Source organism: Muntiacus reevesi, chromosome 14 (assembly GCF_963930625.1).
Source record: "Muntiacus reevesi chromosome 14, mMunRee1.1, whole genome shotgun sequence".
Lineage (NCBI taxonomy): Eukaryota > Metazoa > Chordata > Mammalia > Artiodactyla > Cervidae > Muntiacus > Muntiacus reevesi.
Genome location: NC_089262.1, coordinates 29,655,212 through 29,676,796, shown reverse-complemented (window position 1 = coordinate 29,676,796; position 21,585 = coordinate 29,655,212). Strand labels below are relative to the sequence as shown.

The following is a 21,585-nucleotide window of genomic DNA, read 5'->3' as shown; positions in this document are numbered from 1 at the left end:
ATGACTGAGCAACTAACACACACACACACACATGCAAACATATGGTAGCTATTAATCACCTAGGGCTGTTTATTTATTTATTTATTTATTCTGACACATCATCTTATTTTATTCAAATAGCAGTCTGCTCACACATGGTCCAAGAGCACTTGAAAAATAAAGCAAATATAATCACATGTTAAAAATTGGTTTTCAAACATCATAGCCAATGATGCCACGCTTGCCTATGATCTCGCCAACATAAAACCACATCCACACCTCATTGGCCACCAAACCATTCAGTAGAGCTTTCTTGAAACCAGTAGCTGTTTGAAGCTACTGGTTTTAGCACTGTTGATACTTTTTTTCAAGCTCTGAATTGCTGTAGGGATCTCAGCAGGGGCTGGAGGAACCAGCTCAACCTTGGCATAGTACCAAAACATGGCCAATCGAGGCTTCAAGTAAGTCACAGCAGCATTGACCAGTGCTGGGGCCTTCTCCGCGAGGTTACGGACAAACTGGGCCATGGTCCTAGGACAGAGAGCCCGTCGCCCCGACTGACCGGCTGAATGTCACCCGCCCGGAAGCGCCTAGGGCTGTTTAAAGATAATAATTAGAGTTTAATGCAGTTAAAAATTCAGTTCCACTGTTATATTAGCCACAGATCAAGTGCTCAGCAGACACATGAGGCTAGTGGCTATCGACTTGGACAGTGCAGATGTAGGACATCTCTGTCATTGCAGGAAGTTCTATTTGACAGCATTGTTCTAGGAGGTAGAGACCAGATCTGATTGTTAACAATACCTGACTGGCATATGGGTGACTAACAGGTGGATGAACCAGATATGTGTTTCTGACTTGAGCTTTATCTAAGGCTGCTAAGACTAATATGTAGAATCTGTGAATCAGTGACATTACCAGTTACACTCCCTTTGGCTCCATGTGGGCCAGTCAGGGAGCTCTTGGCATCACGGCAGGTGGGGGAGGTTATTCCTGGACTAATCTTCCCAGTGTCTCATTTCTGTGTTTTGTGGCTTCTGTCATCCCCTGACTTCTGACTTAAGGTCCTGGCTATGTGTTAAATGATAGAAAGTTGTTCTTCCTTTTACAACCCAGCAACAGAAAAATTAAAAGTTAATAATTCTGGCAGGTTGTCATGGCTTTAGGGCTGGACCAGGTTTATTGGAGACTATAGTTCAGTCTTCTGTCTATGCCCTCTAAAAGCATTTACCTTCAGTGGCCTTTGCCTCTCCTGGATCACAGCGCTGGAATCTGCGGCACTTAAGGAGATGCATCCCCCACCTTCTGCAAGGATGCTGTGTTTGGTCAGGAAGGGACTGTGATACAGGACTTAAGGGCTGGCCTCTAGGCCCAGTGGTCATGGGCCAACCTCTTGGGACATGTGAGCACTATACCCTTTTCAACACAAAAATTCTAGGTCTTTGCTCTTCTCCTTTCTGCTATTTTTTGGAAGTCAGTCTTGTCTTCCTGGCTAGGTTATAAACCTTGAGGGCAGGGGTCACTGCCCCTCTTAGACATCTTAGCCCTGGGCTGGCCATGTGACAGATACAGACTGATCATCAGGAAGGGTGATTTGGGGGTCTGATTTTATCTTCTTTCCTGTGTATATAATGGGCCACAGGTGATATCTTTCCCAGTGATCTATGTGCTATAATTGAATGTCTTGGATACATCTTTATCCCAAATCGACTTTTTTCTGTTCTTGATTTCAGAATGTGTTCATCTTATTGTCTTCATCACCATGGGAAGAAACAAATTGATCTGGTAACTTCTGACATTTTCAAATGAACAGGAATTTCTTTCCAGGACAGGCTAATGAGTTTTAGTGACAATGCTCCATCACACACCTCCAGGGGGCTCCACTCACTATGTGACTATCACCCCCTTGACTTGTGCAACACAGGGCCCTGAGTGCTGAGTGTCGGAACTGGTTTGATAAGTCCCCCCATGTCTTTTACAATACTGTTGTGTTTATTCTTCAGCCTGCTGTTTTTACCTGTGGTAAAAGCTGAAGGCATGACAGCCTAGACCAGGTGACTCTTCAAGGCCTCCTGGCTTTGCAATTCTAGAACAGTCTATTCACAAATTTCACACTGCCAGTTTCCCACTAGACCCAAAATCATTGTACAAACCGAAGTATAACATCAAGTACATCCAGACGACTAATACTCTGATGGGAGTTGAAGAGAAGGAGCAGAGGTTGTAGTCCTCAGTGGAAGACTAGGAAAAAGAAATTGGTCCTAAAGATTCTGAAGGTCCTACGCCTGTTCTTCATTAGCAGAGAGCAGTAGAGTTTCAATGCCAAATGACTCTCCCCAAGGTAGCTCAGCCCTTTGTCTCGTCCCCACCATCTGAGGCCGAGGAGGAAGCAGTAGGCAGAGTCTGATTTAATGGCTCTCGAGACATCGCCCTGCCTTAAATTTCTTCCACTGTCTAGTCTCTAGCACTTGAAATGAACTAGTAGACATTATTGGGGCTTCCAGGTGGCGTTAGTGGTAAAGAACCCTCCTGCCAGTGCAGGAGACATAAGAGACATGGGTTCGGTCCTTGGGTGCGGAAGATCCCCTGGAGGAGAGCATAGCAACTCACTCCGGTATTCTTGCCTGGAGAATCCCGTGGACGGAGGAGCCAATGGGCTACAGTCCAGGGGATCACAAAGAGTCAGATGTGACAAGTGACTTAGCAAGCACGTAGTAAACATTATTACTTTTCGTATCAAGTAACCCTTCCTGTAAAGAATTAAGGAAAGGTTTAAAATGAGTGTATTAGTGTTAGAAATCAGAATAAGGTTACCCTTGGGGGTGATATTGAGTGAGAAGCGAAGCAGGAAGTTTCTTGGCTACTGAGAAGCTTCTCTTCCTGAATTTAGGTGTTTCCTCTGTGAAAGTTCTATGGGACTTTGCAGTTATAACTTGTATATTTTTCTGCATGTTTATAGTGCTTCAAAATAAAGTTTATTTAGAATAATTCTTAGAAGAGAGCCTCAGGAAGCATTCACAGGCATTTATAACTTAGAACAATGAGGTGAGTTTATTTCCAAAAGACACTGAGAGGCATGCTGGGATGCTGAGAGGAGAAAGAGATGACAGAGGTGAACGGAGGTGAAAGGGCAAACGTGTTCTTTGGGCTTCTGCCAGGGGCTCATCCTGCCCTGGTTCTTTCAGGAATCTGAGAATTCCCAAGAGAACTGGATACTTTTTCTTCAGGTCCATTCTCGGTCTCCTTCAAAGATATGAGAGTTGACACATACACACTGGTATATTTAATGTGGATAACCAACAAGAGCCTGACTATTTAGCACAGGAAACTGCTTCATGTTATCTGGCAGCCTGTAGGAGTTTGGGGGAGAATTTTTTGTTTGTTTAGTCTCTAAGTTTTGTCCAACTCTTTTGTGACCCCATAAACGTAGCCCATCAGGCTCCTCTGTCCATGGGATTCTCCAGGCAAAAATACTACAGCAGGTTGCCATTTCCCCCTCCAGGGAATCTTCCCGACCCAGGGATCAAACCTATGTCTCCTGCATTGGTGGGCAGATTCTTCACCATCTGAGGCACCTGGGAAGACCTTGGGGGAGTACAGATACATTTATGGCTGAGTCCCTTTGCTGTCCACCTGAGACTATCACAGCATTGTTAACTGGCTATACTGCAATATAAAATAAAAAGTTTTTGAAAAAAGATGCATGAGGTTAGCATTATATAAGGGAGATTGGAATGTAGAGCACCTTCTCTGATTCAGATCCAAAGCTGGCAACAGGAGAAAGTGGTCCTCTTGGGTAGTTAGCTTCAGGGAGAACATGGAGCCAGTGCTTACTTCTATTGGAATGCAAAGGGTGTATGATTTTCCAGCGTGACCCAGCTCTGGTTAGACGAGAAGAGATCAGTGAACTGTGGCCCCTTGGGTACCAGGTGTACAAAGCTCTGTGTTTATATGTTGGAGGGCGAGGGAGATGCAGAGTTCAGCTGGAAAATCTTCCCACCTCACTCTCCCTGAACCAGCAGCATCTCTTCATCTCCTCTCCTGTCCATTCCCTTCTCTGCAATATACATGGGGTTCTGAGGCCAGCAACCCCCTTCCTTTGAGCAGATGTTCTGCCTCCCCTCCAGCTGATGAATCACCCAGTTTTTCTTGGGCTCCGTCCAGCTTCTGCGAAGTATTTAGGATGGAGAGGTAGCTGATTTCCAGGTGCCTGCTGACAAAACTGGCCTTGTGTAAAAATGCAAATGGAAGGAAGCAGTTAAGAAAATGCTCATTTGACTTTTGGGCACCCTCATTCATGTAACCCGTAAAACAGTTATTGTATTCTCAACTGCAGTCCCATCTGTTTCTTCTGAACCACCTGGGTCCAAAATTTGAGGCTGGAGAAATACCAGTACATCCTTCTTGTTGATGTTACTTTTTTTTTCTTCAAAGACTTTAGTATTAGTTTGATGGAAGTAGCACAAAGGGACTGCACACCAGCCATGCCCGAGGAGTCCTTGCCTTCTATTTCATTTTCGTGGAACAAATGAGCTCCATTTGCAAGAGGTCCTCTGTCTCTTCATGTCTCTGGTCTTTGCCTCAGAGTAGAAATAAAACCGAATCTCAGCCCTACATGAGTCTGTTTTTAGCTGCTTTACAGTCTGGACCTTGTCAATGCTTCCTGTCCCAGAGGTTTTTTTTCTCAAAGAAAGATGCTGAGAAAAAAAAACAAAAAAACTGTCAGCAAATGTGAGCAAATTTGAAATCAGATGTCAGCTATTGGAGTTGGTAGTTAAAATATCATCACTGTGCATTTGTAAAGCTGTTTGCATGGCACTTTGATAAGCCTCAGTTCATTTGCTCCTCCTCACAGCCCTGTGAGGTGCTAGGCATTATCTACGTTTTACAGGTTGAGTGACCTATTCAAGGTCACACAGCTATCCTTATGACTTCAGTAAATTTTTTTTTGTATTCTCCTTATTATCAAAGATATTTAAAAGTGAGTAATCAAAATAAGAAGGTGTGAGGTTTGTATATTCAGATCTGGTATATTACTAGTATGAAGAGTTGACTCATTGTAAAAGTCCCTGATGCTGGGAAAGATTGAGGGCAGGAGGAGAAGGGGCTGACAGAGGATGAGATGGTTGGATGGCATCACCGACTCGGTGGACATGAGTTTGAGCAAACCCTGAAAGATAGTGAAAGACAGGGAAGCCTGGTGTGCTGCAGTCCGTGGGGTCACAAAGAGTCTGACATGATTTAGTGACTGAACAGTCACAGCAGTGAGGCAACCATTTTGGAAAGACCCCAAAGTCAAAGCCTGTTCAACAGAGAGCATTTCCCTTCATGGAACCCCTTTTGCTTCCTAGCCTGGGGTGAGGACACGGGGTGCACTCAGCTTATCTTCAGACTCACCTACGGAGCAGAGCAGCCCCGGCTTGCTGAGATGTGATGAGCAACGTTGAACTTTGGGACCTGTTCACCGTTGTCCTCACCTCAAACTTCCCAGGTTTATTTTTGTAAACAATATTCATTGAACTGTTATGTTGACTCTGGAGACCCTAAGACAATGAAAAAACATGAAATCTGACATCTGAAAAGAGTCTAAAAACAGAGGAGACTGTAGGCCATACCCTTTTCTAGGACCTTTGCATATATTAACTCATTTAATCTTCATGGCATCCCTTGGGTATCCTCATTTTTCAGTTGAGAAAGCTCAAACTGAGCAAATCATCTGTCCCACATCACAGAACTAAAAAGTAGAGAAGCTGGAATGTGAACACAGGCTAATTCCAAAGCATGAACTCTTGGTCACTCCATTGTGATCCTGCAAACAGGGTGTCTGCGGCAAGCCATCTTTTTCATCAACATAGAACTCAGATCCTGAGAGTTAGTCTGTCTGTCATAGGAGGTCATTGGCAAAGCAGCTTCTAAATATCTTAAATGGGCACTCAGAAACTTTCACAAAGAGAAGACAGAGTTATCGGCTATACTACCCTTCTTCTAGACCTGACCTCCAGAAATAGTTACTCGTTGCCCATCATTTCCCAACTTATTGTTAATTCCCGCATCTGTGAGATGAGAGTGCCTGCTTTAGACTCCTGGAAACTCAAGTCTCGGATCAGGAACTCAGTATTATATTTCTTTGTTTTCTTGAGAGCAGAATGGCATTAAACACTTCAAGTCAAACCACCATGGGACTTGCCTGGTGGTCCAGTGGTTGAGAATCTGCCTGTCAGTGCTGGGGACGTGGGTTTGATCCCTGGTCTGGAAAGATTTCACATGCCATGGGGCAACTAAACTTGTGCACCACAGCTATTGACCCTGAGCCCTAGAGCCCATACTCCACAACTACCGAAGCCCTCACACCCTAGAACCTATGCTCTGCAACAAGAGAGAGAAGCCATAGCAATGAGAAGCCCGCATGCTGCAATTAGAAAGTAGCCTCCGCTCATCATGATGAGAGAAGGCCGGCACACAGCAATGAAGACCCAGTGCAGTCAAAACTAAATAAACAAATAAGATGAAACCACATGTGAGCATGTGGCTGGGCTACCCACATACAGACCAATGTTTCCCCAAATGTCCATGAAATAGGAACTACAAGTTCCATAACAGAGCAGCCAGGAAGCCCTGTTCCTAATTTGAGATTTATAGATAACCAGCAGTGGGTTTGAGGGGTCGAGGCAATCCACAAACCCGAAAAATTGTTTGCCACTTTTGGATGTGTGTGTGTATGTACACTTTTTTTCATTAGCGTCTCAAAGGGTTCATGACCCCCGAACATTTAATAACTATGACTATGAAGACATTTCACTGAATTATTTATGTGTCGCTCTTCTGTGAGATGAAATGGCAGACTATGAAAGTCTTCTGAGTTACAGAGGTCATCCTATCTATATAATTTTCACTTTATGAATTTTCTTTATCCAGATAAAGAATGGATTCAAATAAAACCTTTTTCTTGCATGTATTTACAGACCGGATTTTTCCATCTACCACATGGAGATTTTTTCATTGAGCCTGTCAAAAAATATCCACTGGCTGAGGGAGAATACCACCCACACGTCGTATACAGGAGGCAGAGGCGAGGCGTCCCAGAGATGAAGGAGCCCACCTGTGGATTAAAGGGTATTGTACTTAATCTCCTCACTGGATGGGGGAGTTTGTTTTGCTCTATTTTTTTTTTTAATTTATGTGACCTGTTATTATTCAAATCTGTTTTCTCTTCCCCACTCTGTGGCCAGAAAATATGTACCCTTATACATTTCACTTCTCTGTACTCAAGTCTGTATTCTTAACAGGAAAGGGGAAAGGAATCTCCTACATCCTTGCCACATTGGTTGATGATATTTATATGATATTAGTAATGCTGAATTTTTTTTTAAGTCTCTTTTTAATTCCTTAGAGGAAGATAGTTTAGAGACTGTGCTTTTCAGTATCAGCAATGTTATAACACATTAATGTGGAATATTGCTAGACAGCTTGTCATATCTGTATATGCAAGGTAGATCTAAATATTTGATGATGCTGATAATGATATGTGAAGAGAAACTGAAAAAATACCAACATGTTATCAGATAATGAATTCAGCTAAGATTCTTTTGGCTGAAGTCTTCCTTGAATATAAATCTTGTTCCATCAACTATTTGCACAGCTTCATTAGAGTAGGAACTCCCTCCCCCAAACAGTATATAACATAGTATAGGTGCAAAGTAGAAATTCAGTAAATCATTAAAATGAAATTTTGAGTGACTTGTAGCCACACAGATGAATCTAGAATGTAGAGTGCATCCAGTCCACATTACACTGATAAAAAGAAAAGAAATGTGAGGCTTCTAGATGTGGAGGAAGTGTCAGTTCTTTGTGACTATCTCCTTTCCTAAGACAGTAAGCGAAAGGCAGTATTTACATGACAGCTAGAGACTGCAGAATAAGTTAATGTGCTGGCAATTATTCTCAAAGTATGCTTGACATTTGGAATTTTAAAATCTTGGCATATTGAAATGTGCTGGTCTCTCTGAGCCAGATAATTGCAGTGATCTTGTACCGTGTTACCCTGGAATTCACTGACACTAGCCTTGTCATTAACCCACATTAAGGTATACCTTGTGCTTAGGGAGATCGGTGCTGCCAGATCGAATTACTATGATTATCTCGAGAAAGATCAGCTTTTCTTGTGGAAAGTATTCTATCTTTGTAATGTTCAGAGCAGGAACACCCCAGATATTGAATAAAAAGATGTAGTTTAAAAGTATTCTAGGACTTCAGGAGAGAAAGTGAATCACTTTCCCCTAAAATGTGTCCCTTCACTTATGTTTATTTCCCAAATAGAAAGATACTCGGGAATTTTACAGTCTCTTTTAATATGGTCCAATGAAATCAACCCAGACCTTTAGTGTGATGTTATTTTGTTATCAATTTGATCAGTTTGAACTGAAATTGCTTAACCAGTTTTGTTTGCTGTTTTAAGTGTTATATTTCCTGAGCCCTGTCAAAGTTCTTGTTCAACTTTCTGGATTCCGTGTTAAATGATGGGAAAATACAGATTGCTGGAATTAAATCTAGAGCAAATTTCAAAGCCTCATTTTATTGACATTGACAAGCTCCCTTCTCTGGATTTTTGGTGGGAACATATCATACTGGGACTTGAGTGGAGCTTAGATGGAAGTATCTGGGGGGAGTCTGGTTTTTGGAAGCTGGGGAAGTGGAGTCAGATTAGATAACAACAGCTGCAGGGTCATCTATGGCAGAAAGGGGTCCAAGGAAGTAAAGTCAGGTTTTGGGATTTCATACATCAGGACACTAGGCTGGAAACACAGGGTCTGGTTCCTGGCGTGTGTTTTTATGGTCAGAAACTATTCATTTAGTCAACGAGTATCTGTTGGGTGTCAGTTGGGTACCAACACTGTATGTCTGGTGCTCTCCAAGATTCTGTGGGTACAGTTGTGGGTAGAATTAGACCTCGGTCTGAAGAGCATCAGCCTGGATTTAGGACAGAGATCCAGTCCAGATTTTATCTTTAAAATACGTGGTAAGATCATGAAAGGAAATGAAATCTTAATATATGCATTGGACTTTGTGTTCCACCACATTGTGTTTGTGCTAGGACATGTAGCTGTAATTCCTTTTTTTTCTGTTGGAGACACTCACATTATGTGACTTTCACTTGGACTGGCCTTCTGTGAATGGATCTGAACTGCTTCCAGTTTGGGGCTATTATACATTATATCGCACAGATCATCTTGTATAAGTTTTTTAAGAACACAGGCTCATAGGGTTTTCCAGGGCATATAGCTAGTATGCAATGAAAGCAATGTCTCATAGGATATATACATCTGTGACTTTACCAGATGTAAAATTGCTTTCCAAAGTTGTTCAGGAGCAGTGAATATAGCAGTTCCCATTGTTACATAGTCTGTCTAATACTTGATATTCTCATTTATAAATTTTGCCAGTCTGGTGAATGTGGAATGGTATCTTTCTCTGCTTACTGGTGAAGTTACCCATATTCCATTGTGAAGTCGGGCCCCAAATCTATGGTTTGTGGCTGTAGAAGCTCCAGGGGTAGTTTCCCGCCCTCTACTCAGAGTTGAAGCTCAGAGAGCCAAGTTTAGGTTTGCATACTTGTTTCTTTGTTTCTGGGTTCACTTTTTCACTTAATGGATCCTGATCTGGCTTTTCACCTAGAGGGGTCCTAAACTTGCCTCTTCTTTCCAGAGCAGAAGTAGGGGAGCTCCACGCACCAATCAGGGGTCAGCCAGGGAAGCAGAATCTATAGCAAGTATCTGTTAAGAGATTTCTTGCAAGAAATTGTTTACATGATATTGGGGAGGCTGGCTAGGCAAATCCAGAATCAATTGGCAGGAAGGGCAGGCTGCTGCTCTCATCCATAGGCTGAAATACCTGTCCATGGACAGAATTTCTTCATCTGGGAAGTCTCAGCTCTGCCTTTAAGGTCTTTTGACTGATTGAATCCAGCCTACTAGATTATCAAGAATAATCTTAAATTCAACTGATTATGGACTTCAGTTATAGTTACAAAATGCGTTCAGTCTTCTTAGATGGCTCAGCGGTAAAGAATCTGCCTGCTAATGCAGGAGACCCAGGTTTGATTCCTGGGTCAGGAAGATCCCCTGGAGAAGGAAATGGCAACCCACTTCAGTATTCTTGCTGGGAAATCCCATGAACAGAGGAGCCTGGTGGCTACAGTGTATGGTTGCAAAGAGTTGGACATGACTTGGCAACTAAACAACAACAGCAAAATGCCTTCACAGTAACACCCAGATTAGTGTTTGTCTGAATAAATAAGACTGTACCCAAGGCGAGTTGACACAAAAAAGATCATCACCCTGCATCTTTTACTTTTCTCCTGAATTTCGGCTGACTTCTTTTTGATTTATGGCCTCTGAGGATTTTTTAGCCCCCCTTTTAAATGCTGTAAACTTTGTTAGAGGCTTAATACTGGGAGAGATTTTTCTGGAGTATCTAGTCCACCATATTGAAGTCTTGGGTAGATTTCTCATCTAAGTCATTTGGAAATGTTCCTGTCTAAGTAGTCTGTACAAATGTTAAATATTATAATAGCATTAACAGTTGCTCATTGGAATTAGCATATCAGATCACTAATCTGATATTGTGTGTTTGGGGGGGTATTGTTTATAGTTTTGTTCTGATATAATGGAAATTCCGTGAGTTGACGATCTAAGCAATCACCATACTTTCTGTTGTGTCTAAAATGCACTGTTAATTTTCCTCGGCTAACAGCACATTTTCTTGGTTGGTACAACCTGCTTGAGGCTTATCTTGAATTTCTTGAATTCCTGATTGCCATGTGATTATAGCTACTCTACAGTGATCCATACTTTGCCTTGCTATGACATAGTTAAATTTTTAATTGTTATTCAATAGTTTTAATTTTTCTTTTAGTGAAGTGATGTTTATTTTTGATGACCTGTCTTTCAGGACTGATAGGAGGATTGGCAAAGTGCTTCTAGCTTTTACCAGTGAAAGGAATGAAAAAATTATTGGAAAGAACTTGGGGAAATACTTCTTTGGGAAAATAAAATGGTAACCTGGTTAGTTTTGTTTTCTTAGTAAAACCCAAGACCAAGACTGTGGGAATTCAGAGCACTAACACTTTAGGAATGTTTCTCTGTAGTGATGAGATACTTATTTATCCAGTCAGAAGCCCTTATTCATTAGCCAGACCTCATCATGGTAGTTTCTTTCTTTGCATTTTCTCAGCACTTGACAATTTTTTGACTCATTTCAGGTTCATACATTCCCATTCCCCAAACAGGAAACAGCTTCCCTAGGAAGCGTGGCATCTGTTCATTTAATCTCTTCCAGGTGCTCTGTGCTGGGCATATGTTGTCAGAGTGAGTGGAACTGTGCTCAAGTTGGGGTAGAATTCGGAAGGCAAAGGATACTGGGGAGTGCATTCTAGGCTGGAAAAGGGATTTGGATCAATAAGAACAAAGGATCACGTTCAGCTAAAAGGTGATTCTCTCATACAGCAGAAGGTTTTTTTTTCCTTAGAAATCTGATTCTTTTTTTTTTTTTTTTTCATTTATTTTTTATTAGTTGGAGGCTAGTTACTTTACAATATTGTAGTGGTTTTTGTCATACATCGACATGAATCAGCCATGGATTTACATGTATTCCCCATCCTGATCCCCCCTCCCCCCTCCCACCTCCCTCTCCACCCGATCCCTCTGGGTCTTCCCAGTGCACCAGGTCCGAGCACTTGTCTCATGCACCCAACCTGGGCTGGTGATCTGTTTCACCCTAGATAATATACAGGTTTCGATGCTGTTCTCTCGAAACATCCCACCCTCGCCTTCTCCCACAGAGTCCAAAAGTCTGTTCTGTACATCTGTGTCTGTACTGTCCCTAAAAAATGAACGACTCAGTCTCTAGCTTAAAGGTCTGTGTGGCAAACAAACTCCTGGGTTTTCTTCTTTGATTCACGCTTTCAATCAACACACATTACCGAGTCTTGTCATTTCTGCTACCTAAATAGTTTTCTAAATATGTCTGCCTTCAGCATCGTAAGCTTTCACTTGGATCACTGAAGTCTCCCCACCCTTGATCTCACCCATTAGAAGCCAGAGAAATATTTCTAAAGCAAATCAGTTCATCTCTTTCCCGTGCTAAAAGCCTGCCAGCATGCCCTCAGGATACAGACCAAGCTGTTAAGTGAGTTTTAGGATCTCCTTCTCTGTGTGACTTTTGCCTGTTTCTCCAGTTTCATCTCTTGTCATTCCAAGTATAGTCTGTGCCATCCTGAACTACTGTTTATCTCAAAGAAGCTTTGCTTTTCATTGCCTCCAGGCTTTGCACTTAGAGCCCTTCTTCAGAAACACGTTCTCCCCAGCGCCTTACTGCCTCAGAAGTATTTATCTCTAGGACTCACACACAGCTTCCTTTAGAAAACCTAGACTGCCAAGAGAACAGTGTTAGGTTCTGTTGTATTAGGTGTCTCTCCTGTGACTGTTATCACCAGCTACTTGCCCTGCCATGGGCTTTATCATATAACGAACGTCTGTCTGTGTCCTTCTCTAGGCAATAAGCTCAACAAGGATCAAAATCAGGTCTGCTCATTCACAGGTGTACCCCCAAGATTTGGCAGACTTCCTGGCCAGGGTAGGAACTCAGAAATGCTGAACTTCAAAAGTATTGAACTTACTGACCTTCTGTGCTGCATCTGGCAGATGATTGGATACTTGTATATTTACCTCTGTGGAGCCAGTTTAACCCATGAGAATACCCATGCCTTCCTGAAGGAGTTCAGTGGATACTCCGATACCTTGCTGTTGAAAAGGAAAATACAAGACAAAGATGTGGCCTGAGGCTGTAGCTGAAAGCAGCTACTTTGAATTCTTGTTTTGGGGGGAAAAAAAAGGATGGAAAGATAGATAAGAAAAAGCAAGAGATGTTTATTTACCCAACGAGCTCCTCCCTCATGCCAGGTAAGGTTCTAGATCTGGGGATGCAATGGTGAACATAAGAGTGATCCTGGCAGGAATGTGGAGATGGAGGCCTGAGAGAGCCATCAGCTAGGGATGTTTAGGTGCGCCTCCTTAGTAGAGGTCAAGAAGAGCAGATGCCTTGGGAGATGAGTGAGTCAATGAGGACCAGCCAGGTCAGTCATCTGCAGCTGAAGGCTGGTCTTTGAACCTAGAGCACACATGGCTTCCAGCTTCCTGCGGAGAGTGGGAAGACAAATTCTCAGCTGGTCTACTAAGCAAACTGCTGGCATTGTTTCAGTTTCATTTCAAATGCTCCTTCCTTATGAGGCCTCTCCCCTCCATGCAGGGCTAATGGGTCCGTTTCTTGAGCTCACTCTGCATCTTGCTGTGGCCTCTGGTTGCCATCTATATGCCTTCCTACAGCTCTGCCTCTCCTTCCCTGCCTCCTAGGCATTCCTGGATATAGGCTCACCCAGAGGCTTTGCACTCAATATTCCCTCTGCCTGCAATACGCATCCCTAAGATCTTTTCATGGCTCATTCTTTCACGCCAGTCAGGTCTCTCCTCAAAATCACACAATCAAGGAAGCCTTCCTTGACCACTAAGTAAGATAGCTTTCTCTCTCTCACTTTGTAAGCCGTTTCTCCTGCTTTATTTATTTTCATAGCACTTGTTCATCATCTGATGTTATTTTACCTATTTGTTTATTATCTATCTCTCCCAAAAACAAGAATGTGAGTTCCATGAGAGCAAATACTTCCTCGCTTTTGAACTCTGCTGAATCCCCACTGCCTTGGACAGAGCCTGTCATAGTAAGCACCTGGTAAATGTTGAATAAATGAGTGGGTAAATAAATGAGTGAGTCATAGCTTCATTCATGATTGTTCTGGTGAATTGTATTCTGTTTTCACAACGAGACTCATCTTTGCATCCCAAGTGTCAGAGATACTCATATCCAAGGCCAATATCTGGTGCATAATTGTTTATTTGATAAATGTTTGTCAATTAAATGCAGGCATGATGTGTGTTTTCAATGGGGCCCTGCAGGTGTGAGCAGGACATGCATCTTACCTGGGCTAGGGGGTCTCAGTATTCCAGGAATGTTCCAAGTCACCAAGGCAAGGCAGATGTGTTCTTCTGGCGATTAATGTTAACTATATGTTTGTCCCACAGCTCGATTAATGACAGCATTTGGGAAAACAAATATTCCCCCTCTCCAGACACATACACTCAGTCAGTCCCATTTCTGTGCAGCAGCTGGGAGTCTTGCTGCTACTGCTGCGTCACTTCAGTCGTGTCCGACTCTGTGCGACCCCATAGATGGCAGCCCACTAGTCTCCCCCGTCCCTGGGATTCTCCAGGCAAGAGCAGTGGAGTGGGTTGCAATTTCCTTCTCCACTGCATGAAAGTGAAAAGTGAAAGTGAAGTCTCTCAGTTGTATCTGACTCTTCGAGACCCCATGGACTGTGGCCCACCAGGCTCCTCTGTCCATGGGATTTTCCAGGCAAGAGTACTGGATTGGGGTGCCATTGCCTTCTCTGGGGAGTCTTGTTAAATAGCCACAAATTTGTTATGGAGAAGGAGGTTTACTTGTTAGATTTGAAATTAAATATTTGAGAAAATGATAAATGCACTTTATGTTCCAAATTTTCTCCTCCAAAGACTCAAGAAGTGGGTCCCCAGGGTGTTTCCTAGGCCAGTAAGCCAAAGATTAGAAGGTTCCAGTGTTTATTTCCATTGGTTTGTATGTCACTGATTGGCCTTCCTTCAGTTAGAAAATTTTAATTTGCTGCTTTCTGTGGACCAGATACTAAGGGACAAAGCTCTTGACATTCATAATTGGATTCTGCTCTCACAAACTTATATAATCTAGTGGGAGGAGAACTTAAAAATTATAAAAATAATATGTATGAGATTGAGGCTGTAAGAATGTCTAGAATAGGAAATTGAATGATCAGAGGGCTTAGAGAAGGCCTCTCTGAGAGAAGGCATAGATTGGGTATTGATTCTTAGTGAACTGTTTTCCCTGAGATCACTTCTACAGAATATCCAACTTTTGAGGGTCGGTATCCATCATTGATTGAATTGTGTCCCCCAACTCATATGTTTAAAGAAGACTGAGCACCAAAGAATTGATGCTTTTGAATTGTGGTGCTGGAGAAGGCTCTTGAAAATCCCTTGGACTGCAAGGAGATCAAACCAGTCAATCCTAAAGGAAATAAATTCTGAATATTCATTGGAGGGAGTGATGCTGAAGCTCCAATACTTTGGCCACCGGATGTGAAGAACTGGCTCTTTGGAAAGGACCCTGATGCTGGGAAAGATTGAAGACAGGAGGAGAAGAGGATGACAGAGGATGAGAAGGTTGATGGCATCACTGACTCAATGGACATGAGTTTGAGCAAGCTCCAGGAGTTGGGGATGGATGGGGAAGCCTGGAGTGCTGCAGTCCATGGGATTGGAAAGAGTTGGACCCTACTGAATGACTGAACAACAACAACAACTCATATGTCAAAGTTTAGAACTTCTAACCCTTAGTGTCTCAGAATGTGACTGTATTTGGAGATAGAATCCTTAAGGAGGTAATTAGATTGAAGTAAGTCCTCCTGGCCTCTTGCTTTGCACTCTGACACCTCTTCTAGTGGGACCCTAACCGGGGCAGTGACTAGGCAGTACTGGGGTGGGGAGGGATGTGTTCCCTGGCTGCCCTCTGCTCCCCAGCAGGAGCCTGGGCGCACAGCCAGGGGGTTTAGGATGGTGTGTGCATCCCACAGTGTCTTGAGGTGAGGTGACAGTGCTCCTCTCCATCCAGTGGTGGCTTGGAGAGGGACTGCTCTACCACCTCCCATTCAGGTACTGAACATATCTCGGCATGGTATTTGCAATTCCTGGGGGGTCGCCCTTCTGCTGTGAGTTGTGATGGTGGGCTGTGGGAAGGAAAGATTGGTTTTCCTGCCACTGGCCAGGGCCCTGTGTTTTCATTTTGTGCTGCTCTCTACAAAAGGTATCAGAGAAGGCAGTGGCAACCCACTGTAGTACTCTTGCCTGGGAAATCCATGGATGGAGGAGGGGGTCCATGGGGTCTCGAAGAGTCAGACACAACTGCGTGACTTCACTTTCACTTTTCACTTTCATGCACTGGAGAAGGAAATGGCAACCCACTCCAGTATTCTTGCCTGGAGAATCCCAGGGACAGGAGCCTGGTGGCCTGCCGTCTATGGGGTCGCACAGAGTCGGACACGACTGACGTGATTTAGCAGCAGCAGCTACAAAAAGTATAGCTGGCTCTGTATTTAAAATTGGTTGGCTTGCAAAAGATTACAGTGACTCTGACACATGTTCATGACATGCTTGATATACTGCACAGTTAGCCAGAGGTAGAAAGCAATTATTATGAAGCATTATTTTTAGTTTTGCTCATTTACAGGCAGGGCTTCCCAGGTGGAGCTACTGGTAAAGAACCTGCCTGCCAGTACAGGAGATGTAAGAGACAAAGGTTTGATCCTGGGTCCGGAAGATTCCCTGGAGGAGGGCATGGTGATCCACTCCAGTATTCTTGCCTGGAGAATCCCCATGGACAGAGGAGCCTGACAGGCTACAGTTCATAGCGTCACAAAGAGTCAGACATGACTGAAGTGAATTAGCACAGCATATATACAGGCAAAGGAGATTTACATTTTTCTCTTTTCACAGTAGAACTTGGAAATGGACTGGAGTTGGGGGAATCAGGTTTTGTGACACCTGGTCCTTCTGTAACTTAGATTAGTTAAGGAGCCCTGGCCTCCGTTTCCTCATCACTAAGATGAAGGGGTTGGAAGATCTTAGCAGATTCTTTTAACTCTCATTTGTCATGAGTATGTTTCTGCCCCTATCTTGTACTATTAAGAAACAAAGTGAAGTTGACATTCTTCATTCATACCAGTATGGGTTAACATGACACGAGGTTTGCACACATTGGTGTCTCACACTTAAAACAATGAAGATCTTTTTTTCCCATATATATGTATGTATATATTCTTTACTGAAGTACAGTTGATTTACAGTGTTGTTAATCTCTACTGTAGTGGTGGTTTAGTCGCTAAGTTGTGTCAGACTTTTGTGACCCCGCGGACTATAGCCTGCCAGGCTCCTCTGTTCATGGGCTTCTCCATGCAAGAATACTGGAGTGGGTTGCTATTTCCTCCTCCAGGGGATCTTCCTGACCCAGCGATCGAACCCGAATCTCTTGCATCTCCTGCATTGGCAGGTGGGTTCTTTACCATTAGTGCCACGTGGGAAGCTCCCATTTATATTTAAGTGATGTCAAATATGCGAAGAACTGACTCGTTTGAAAAGACCCTGATGCTGGGAAAGATTAAAGGCAGGAGGAGACGGGGACAACAGAGGATGAGATGGTTGGATGGCATCACCAACTCAATGGACATGGGTTTGAGTAAACTTCTAGAGTTGGCAATGGACAGGGAGGCCTGGCATGCTTCAGTCCATGGGGTTGCAAAGAGTTGGACACGACTGAGTGACTGAACTGAACTGATGTCATATGCAGTGGGCCTGTTATTCTTAGTTGAGGACCTCATGCTTTATCTACATTCAGCCTGAGTTATATGTGTGTGCGTGAGCATGTGCAGGTGTGTTTAAATGCACCCATCATGCACTTTTGGCTCCAGGAGGCCAGAACAGCTTGCTCAGCTGTGATGACTCAGGGTTTCATGGACATTATTTCCATTCTCGTTAGAGATTCCATGCTGAAAGCCCAGTGTTTTCTCTCAGTCAACAGAGGAGCTCTTTGTTTAATTTAACAGAGAAGGCAGAGTCCATGCCCCTAAGCAGAAAGGCTTCCTTTGCTGAGAAGTTGTGCGAGGAGCAGTGCTGGCATCAATGCCACCAGCAGACACTCAGCAGGGCAGCCACGCTTCCCAGGGATCCCAGCTGCTGAAGGTGCATAGAAAAGGGCAGAGGATTGTGACCTGTGAGGCCACCTCCTCCTCACTCCACCCTCAGGAAGCATTTACTCAGGAGTCAGCCCTTCTCCCCATTTCATACTGTTCATGAGTTTGAGCAAACTCCAGGAGATAGTGAAGGACAGGGAAGCCTGGCGTGCTGCAGTCCGTGGGGTTGCAGAGTCAGGCATGACTGAGTGACTGAACAAGAGCCCTTCTCCCCATCTCCTCTGGAACCCCAAACTTTGGCCCTTTGGTGCTTTCTGCCAGCAGGGTTAGCGAACACTGAGACACTGAGGACCATCCCTCCTCAGGCTGTTCAGCGCTCTGATGTGACATCTGCAGTGATTCCTGGTGATTCCGTGAGAATGTGCGGAAGGCCAACAGTGGTCAGTGCAAGCCTGCTATCAGCTCAGAGCTGCTGCAGTGAAGACCGGTTGATACAGTATCTGCAGTTATGGAGCATCCCCAAACCAAGGGCTAACCTCAGCCGTGAGACATGAGAACAAGATGCTTTTTTCTCGTTAGCTCTGTCAGGCTTCAGATCTCCTTTGGCCTCATTTCTCCTAGGAATATGCAGGAGATGCACCAGGTTGAGAGAATCAAAGGCGTTTCTAATTTGCATGGTTTCTATTTCTGGGGAACAGCCCCAGTCGAAAGCAAGTGATTAGTGTTGTGGAAAAGGGGAGAAGAGCTTACTGATCAGCAGTGTTCCTTACCTCAGGCCTGAGAAACAAAAGATCAAAGGACAGTTCCCAGAGACAGCGCAGAGGTCTGTCCTGCTCATGTTTCTGCCTCTGAGAGGGACATGAATTGGGCTGGTGAGAGTGCAAGTCGTGGCCAGTGGCCAAACCCCAGTGGCTCCATCTCATACACCTTCCACTAGCACCATATCAGGATATATTCTTTGGCATCTCTTTTGAATTTCAAAGTACTTCTTTCAGACTCCCATGCTTTGTTGACCATGTCTGTGTCCACGTTAGCCTAGGGTCAAGGTGAAGCCTCAGCAGTGGAACCAGGCAAGTTTGCGTTTCCACAAGTCAGCAGGCCTTTGGCCAGTGGCTGTTTTCCTACTCATGCTGTATCCTGTTTCTATTTTCTCATCTGTGAACTGTGGATAATGAACATTTCATCCTGAGGTGTGGGGTAGGGTGGGTCAGTGGGAGCTATAGACTCACAGTTCCGGACCTACCATTCCAAATTCCATAGACTGCTGAAACCCAAAAGTCTTTTAGTGAATATTTGGCAGTTTGACAATTAATTCGCAAAATGACCTGCATTGATGTGAGACTGTATGATTTTCATATATCCTAATCAGTGAGAGCTGTACATTTCATTGCAGAAGAATCCACATATTTATTTCAGGGTACTACCCTCGACCCTAGTAGGAATGCTCAGCTCATATGATACAAATTGCTTTATTATAAAATTGTGGCAAAATGACATAAAACATTGTTTTTAAGCATGCAATTCAATACTGTTAATGTGTATTCATATGGTTGTGTGATCAATTTCTAGAACTCTTTCCTCTTGCAAAACTGAAACTCCCAGTAAACAATGGCTCCCTATTTCCTCTACCCCTGCCCCCCACTCCTGGAAACCACCTTTCTACTTTCCAAATTACATTTATAATTGCAAAAAATCTTGACTTCCAACACATAAACTTTGGGAAGCTTCCCCAAGCTTTGGGAAGAGGGCTTATGGACCTGAATGAAGGAAGGCGACTGGCCAATATTTGACAGAGTCTCCCTGGAGAAGGAAATGACAACCCACTCCAGTATTCTTGCCTAGAGAGTCCCATGGACAGAGGAGCCTGGCGGGTTACAGTCCATAGAGCCACAAAGAATCGGACATGACTGAGCACACAAGTACCACTGGTGAGATCATCACCCTCGAGAGCCCAGTTCCTCTCATCTGCAGGAGACTTCTTATCCCTCTGCTTCCCACATTGGGTGCCCATTTGTAAAAGACTGCAAAGCATGGAGCACACGTGCCATTGGATTCTGACTAGTAGCCAAGAGAGTGTGGGTACTGAAATACAGTACTTAATACACTCGCTTTTTTCCCTCTGTCGTTCCCTTAATCTCACTCTTTCCTGGAACGCTGAGGGGCATGCATAGTGCTGGCATTAGCATTTTAGTCCCATGCAGTGGGGCACGATACAGGATGTTTTCACAGTGAGAAAGCGTTCAAACCAGCATGCAGACTGAACTTGTGGGGAAGATGCTGACAGCCCGCTGAGACCTCACTGGAGACCTTTGAAGCTGGATTTCTCCGTTTTGCAGAGCTCTCCAGGCATGTCAGGGAAAGCTGTACTGCTTACTTTGTTATTCCCCAGGAGGGCTCAGCATAGAGATCTGCTTTGAGTCATGTTCTAACTGGATGGAGTTCAGGAATTGTTTACACGTCTCTGATCATGTGGGAGTGAAGGGGTCCTCAAGGTTATCATTGGAAAACCTATCAGTAGCCAAGTGTCATTATTGGAATGTCCTCCGCACCACCAATTTCATGAACTTCTGGGGAGGGGGTTGAATGGAAAGGTGGTCTCTGCCTGGGGCTTAGGCTTTCTTCCCCTGATTGTAAACTCCAAGGACAAAAGTGGGTGCTCAATAAATGAGAAGCCCATGAACACAAAAATTCAGAACATGGATAGATCTTCATAAGTATGGTAAAACCTCAAAACCTTAGTACAAGATCTTCTGCTTTGAGATTATCTGAAATATGCAAAGAGTGGTATGCTTTCAAAGCAGATTACATTAATTTGGATGTCTTTATTATCATTGAAAGTAAGGTGCACTTTCCTCATGAGGCCACTGGGCAGAAGGGATCTTAAGAAGGAAACAGGTGTGGGGTGGGGCACAGAGGGACCAAGACCAGAAATTAGTCTAGAGTCTAGGTCAAATATCAATAACCTCAGATATGTAGATGACACCACCCTTATGGCAGAAAGTGAAGAAGAACTAAAGAGCCTCCTGGTGAAAAAGGAGAGTGAAAAAGTTGGCTTAAAGCTCAACATTCAGAAAACTAAGATCATGGCATCCGGTCCAATCACTTCATGGCAAATAGATGGGCAAACAGTGGCTGACTTTATTTTTCTGGGCTCCGAAATCACTGTAGATGGTGATTGCAGCCATGAAATTAAAAGATGCTTACTCCTTGGAAGGAAAGTTATGACCAACCTACACAGCATATTAAAAAGTAGAGACATTACTTTGCCAACAAAGGTCCATCTAGTCAAGGCTATGGTTTTTCCAGTGGTCATGTATGGATGTAAGAGTTGGACTATGAAAAAAGCTGAGCGCTGAAGAATTGATGCTTTTGAACTGTGGTGTTGGAGAAGACTCTTGAGAGTCCCTTGGACTGCAAGGAGATCCAGCCAGTCCATCCTAAAGGAGATCAGTCCTGAGTGTTCATTGGAAGGACTGATGTTGAAACTGAAACTTCAGTACTTTGGCTACCTGATGCAAAGAGCTGACTCATTTGAAAAGACCGTGATGCTGAGAAAGATTGGGGGCAGGAGGAGAAGGGGACAACAGGAGATGAGATGGTTGGATGGCATCACCAACTCGATGGACATGGGTTTGGGTGGACTCCAGGAGTTGGTGATGGACAGGGAGATCTGGTGTGCTGTGATTCATGGGGTCACAAAGAGTCGGACGCGACTGAGCGACTGAACTGAACTGAACTAGGTCAAATTGAGCTTCCCAGGTGGC

The 21,585-nt window shown here is 43.8% G+C and overlaps 1 protein-coding gene and 1 pseudogene across 1 annotated transcript in view; one reads left to right on the top strand and one right to left on the bottom strand.

Moving 5' to 3' along the window:
- ADAMTS12 (ADAM metallopeptidase with thrombospondin type 1 motif 12) overlaps positions 1 to 21,585 on the top strand; it is a 377,986-nt gene that overhangs the window by 129,316 nt on the left and 227,085 nt on the right. The window contains exon 3 of the mRNA XM_065905225.1: positions 6,942 to 7,092. Within this exon, the coding sequence (XP_065761297.1) occupies positions 6,942 to 7,092 (151 nt within the window). The remainder of the gene's footprint in view (positions 1 to 6,941; positions 7,093 to 21,585) is intronic.
- LOC136146361 (ATP synthase subunit g, mitochondrial pseudogene) lies at positions 144 to 525 on the bottom strand (annotated as a pseudogene).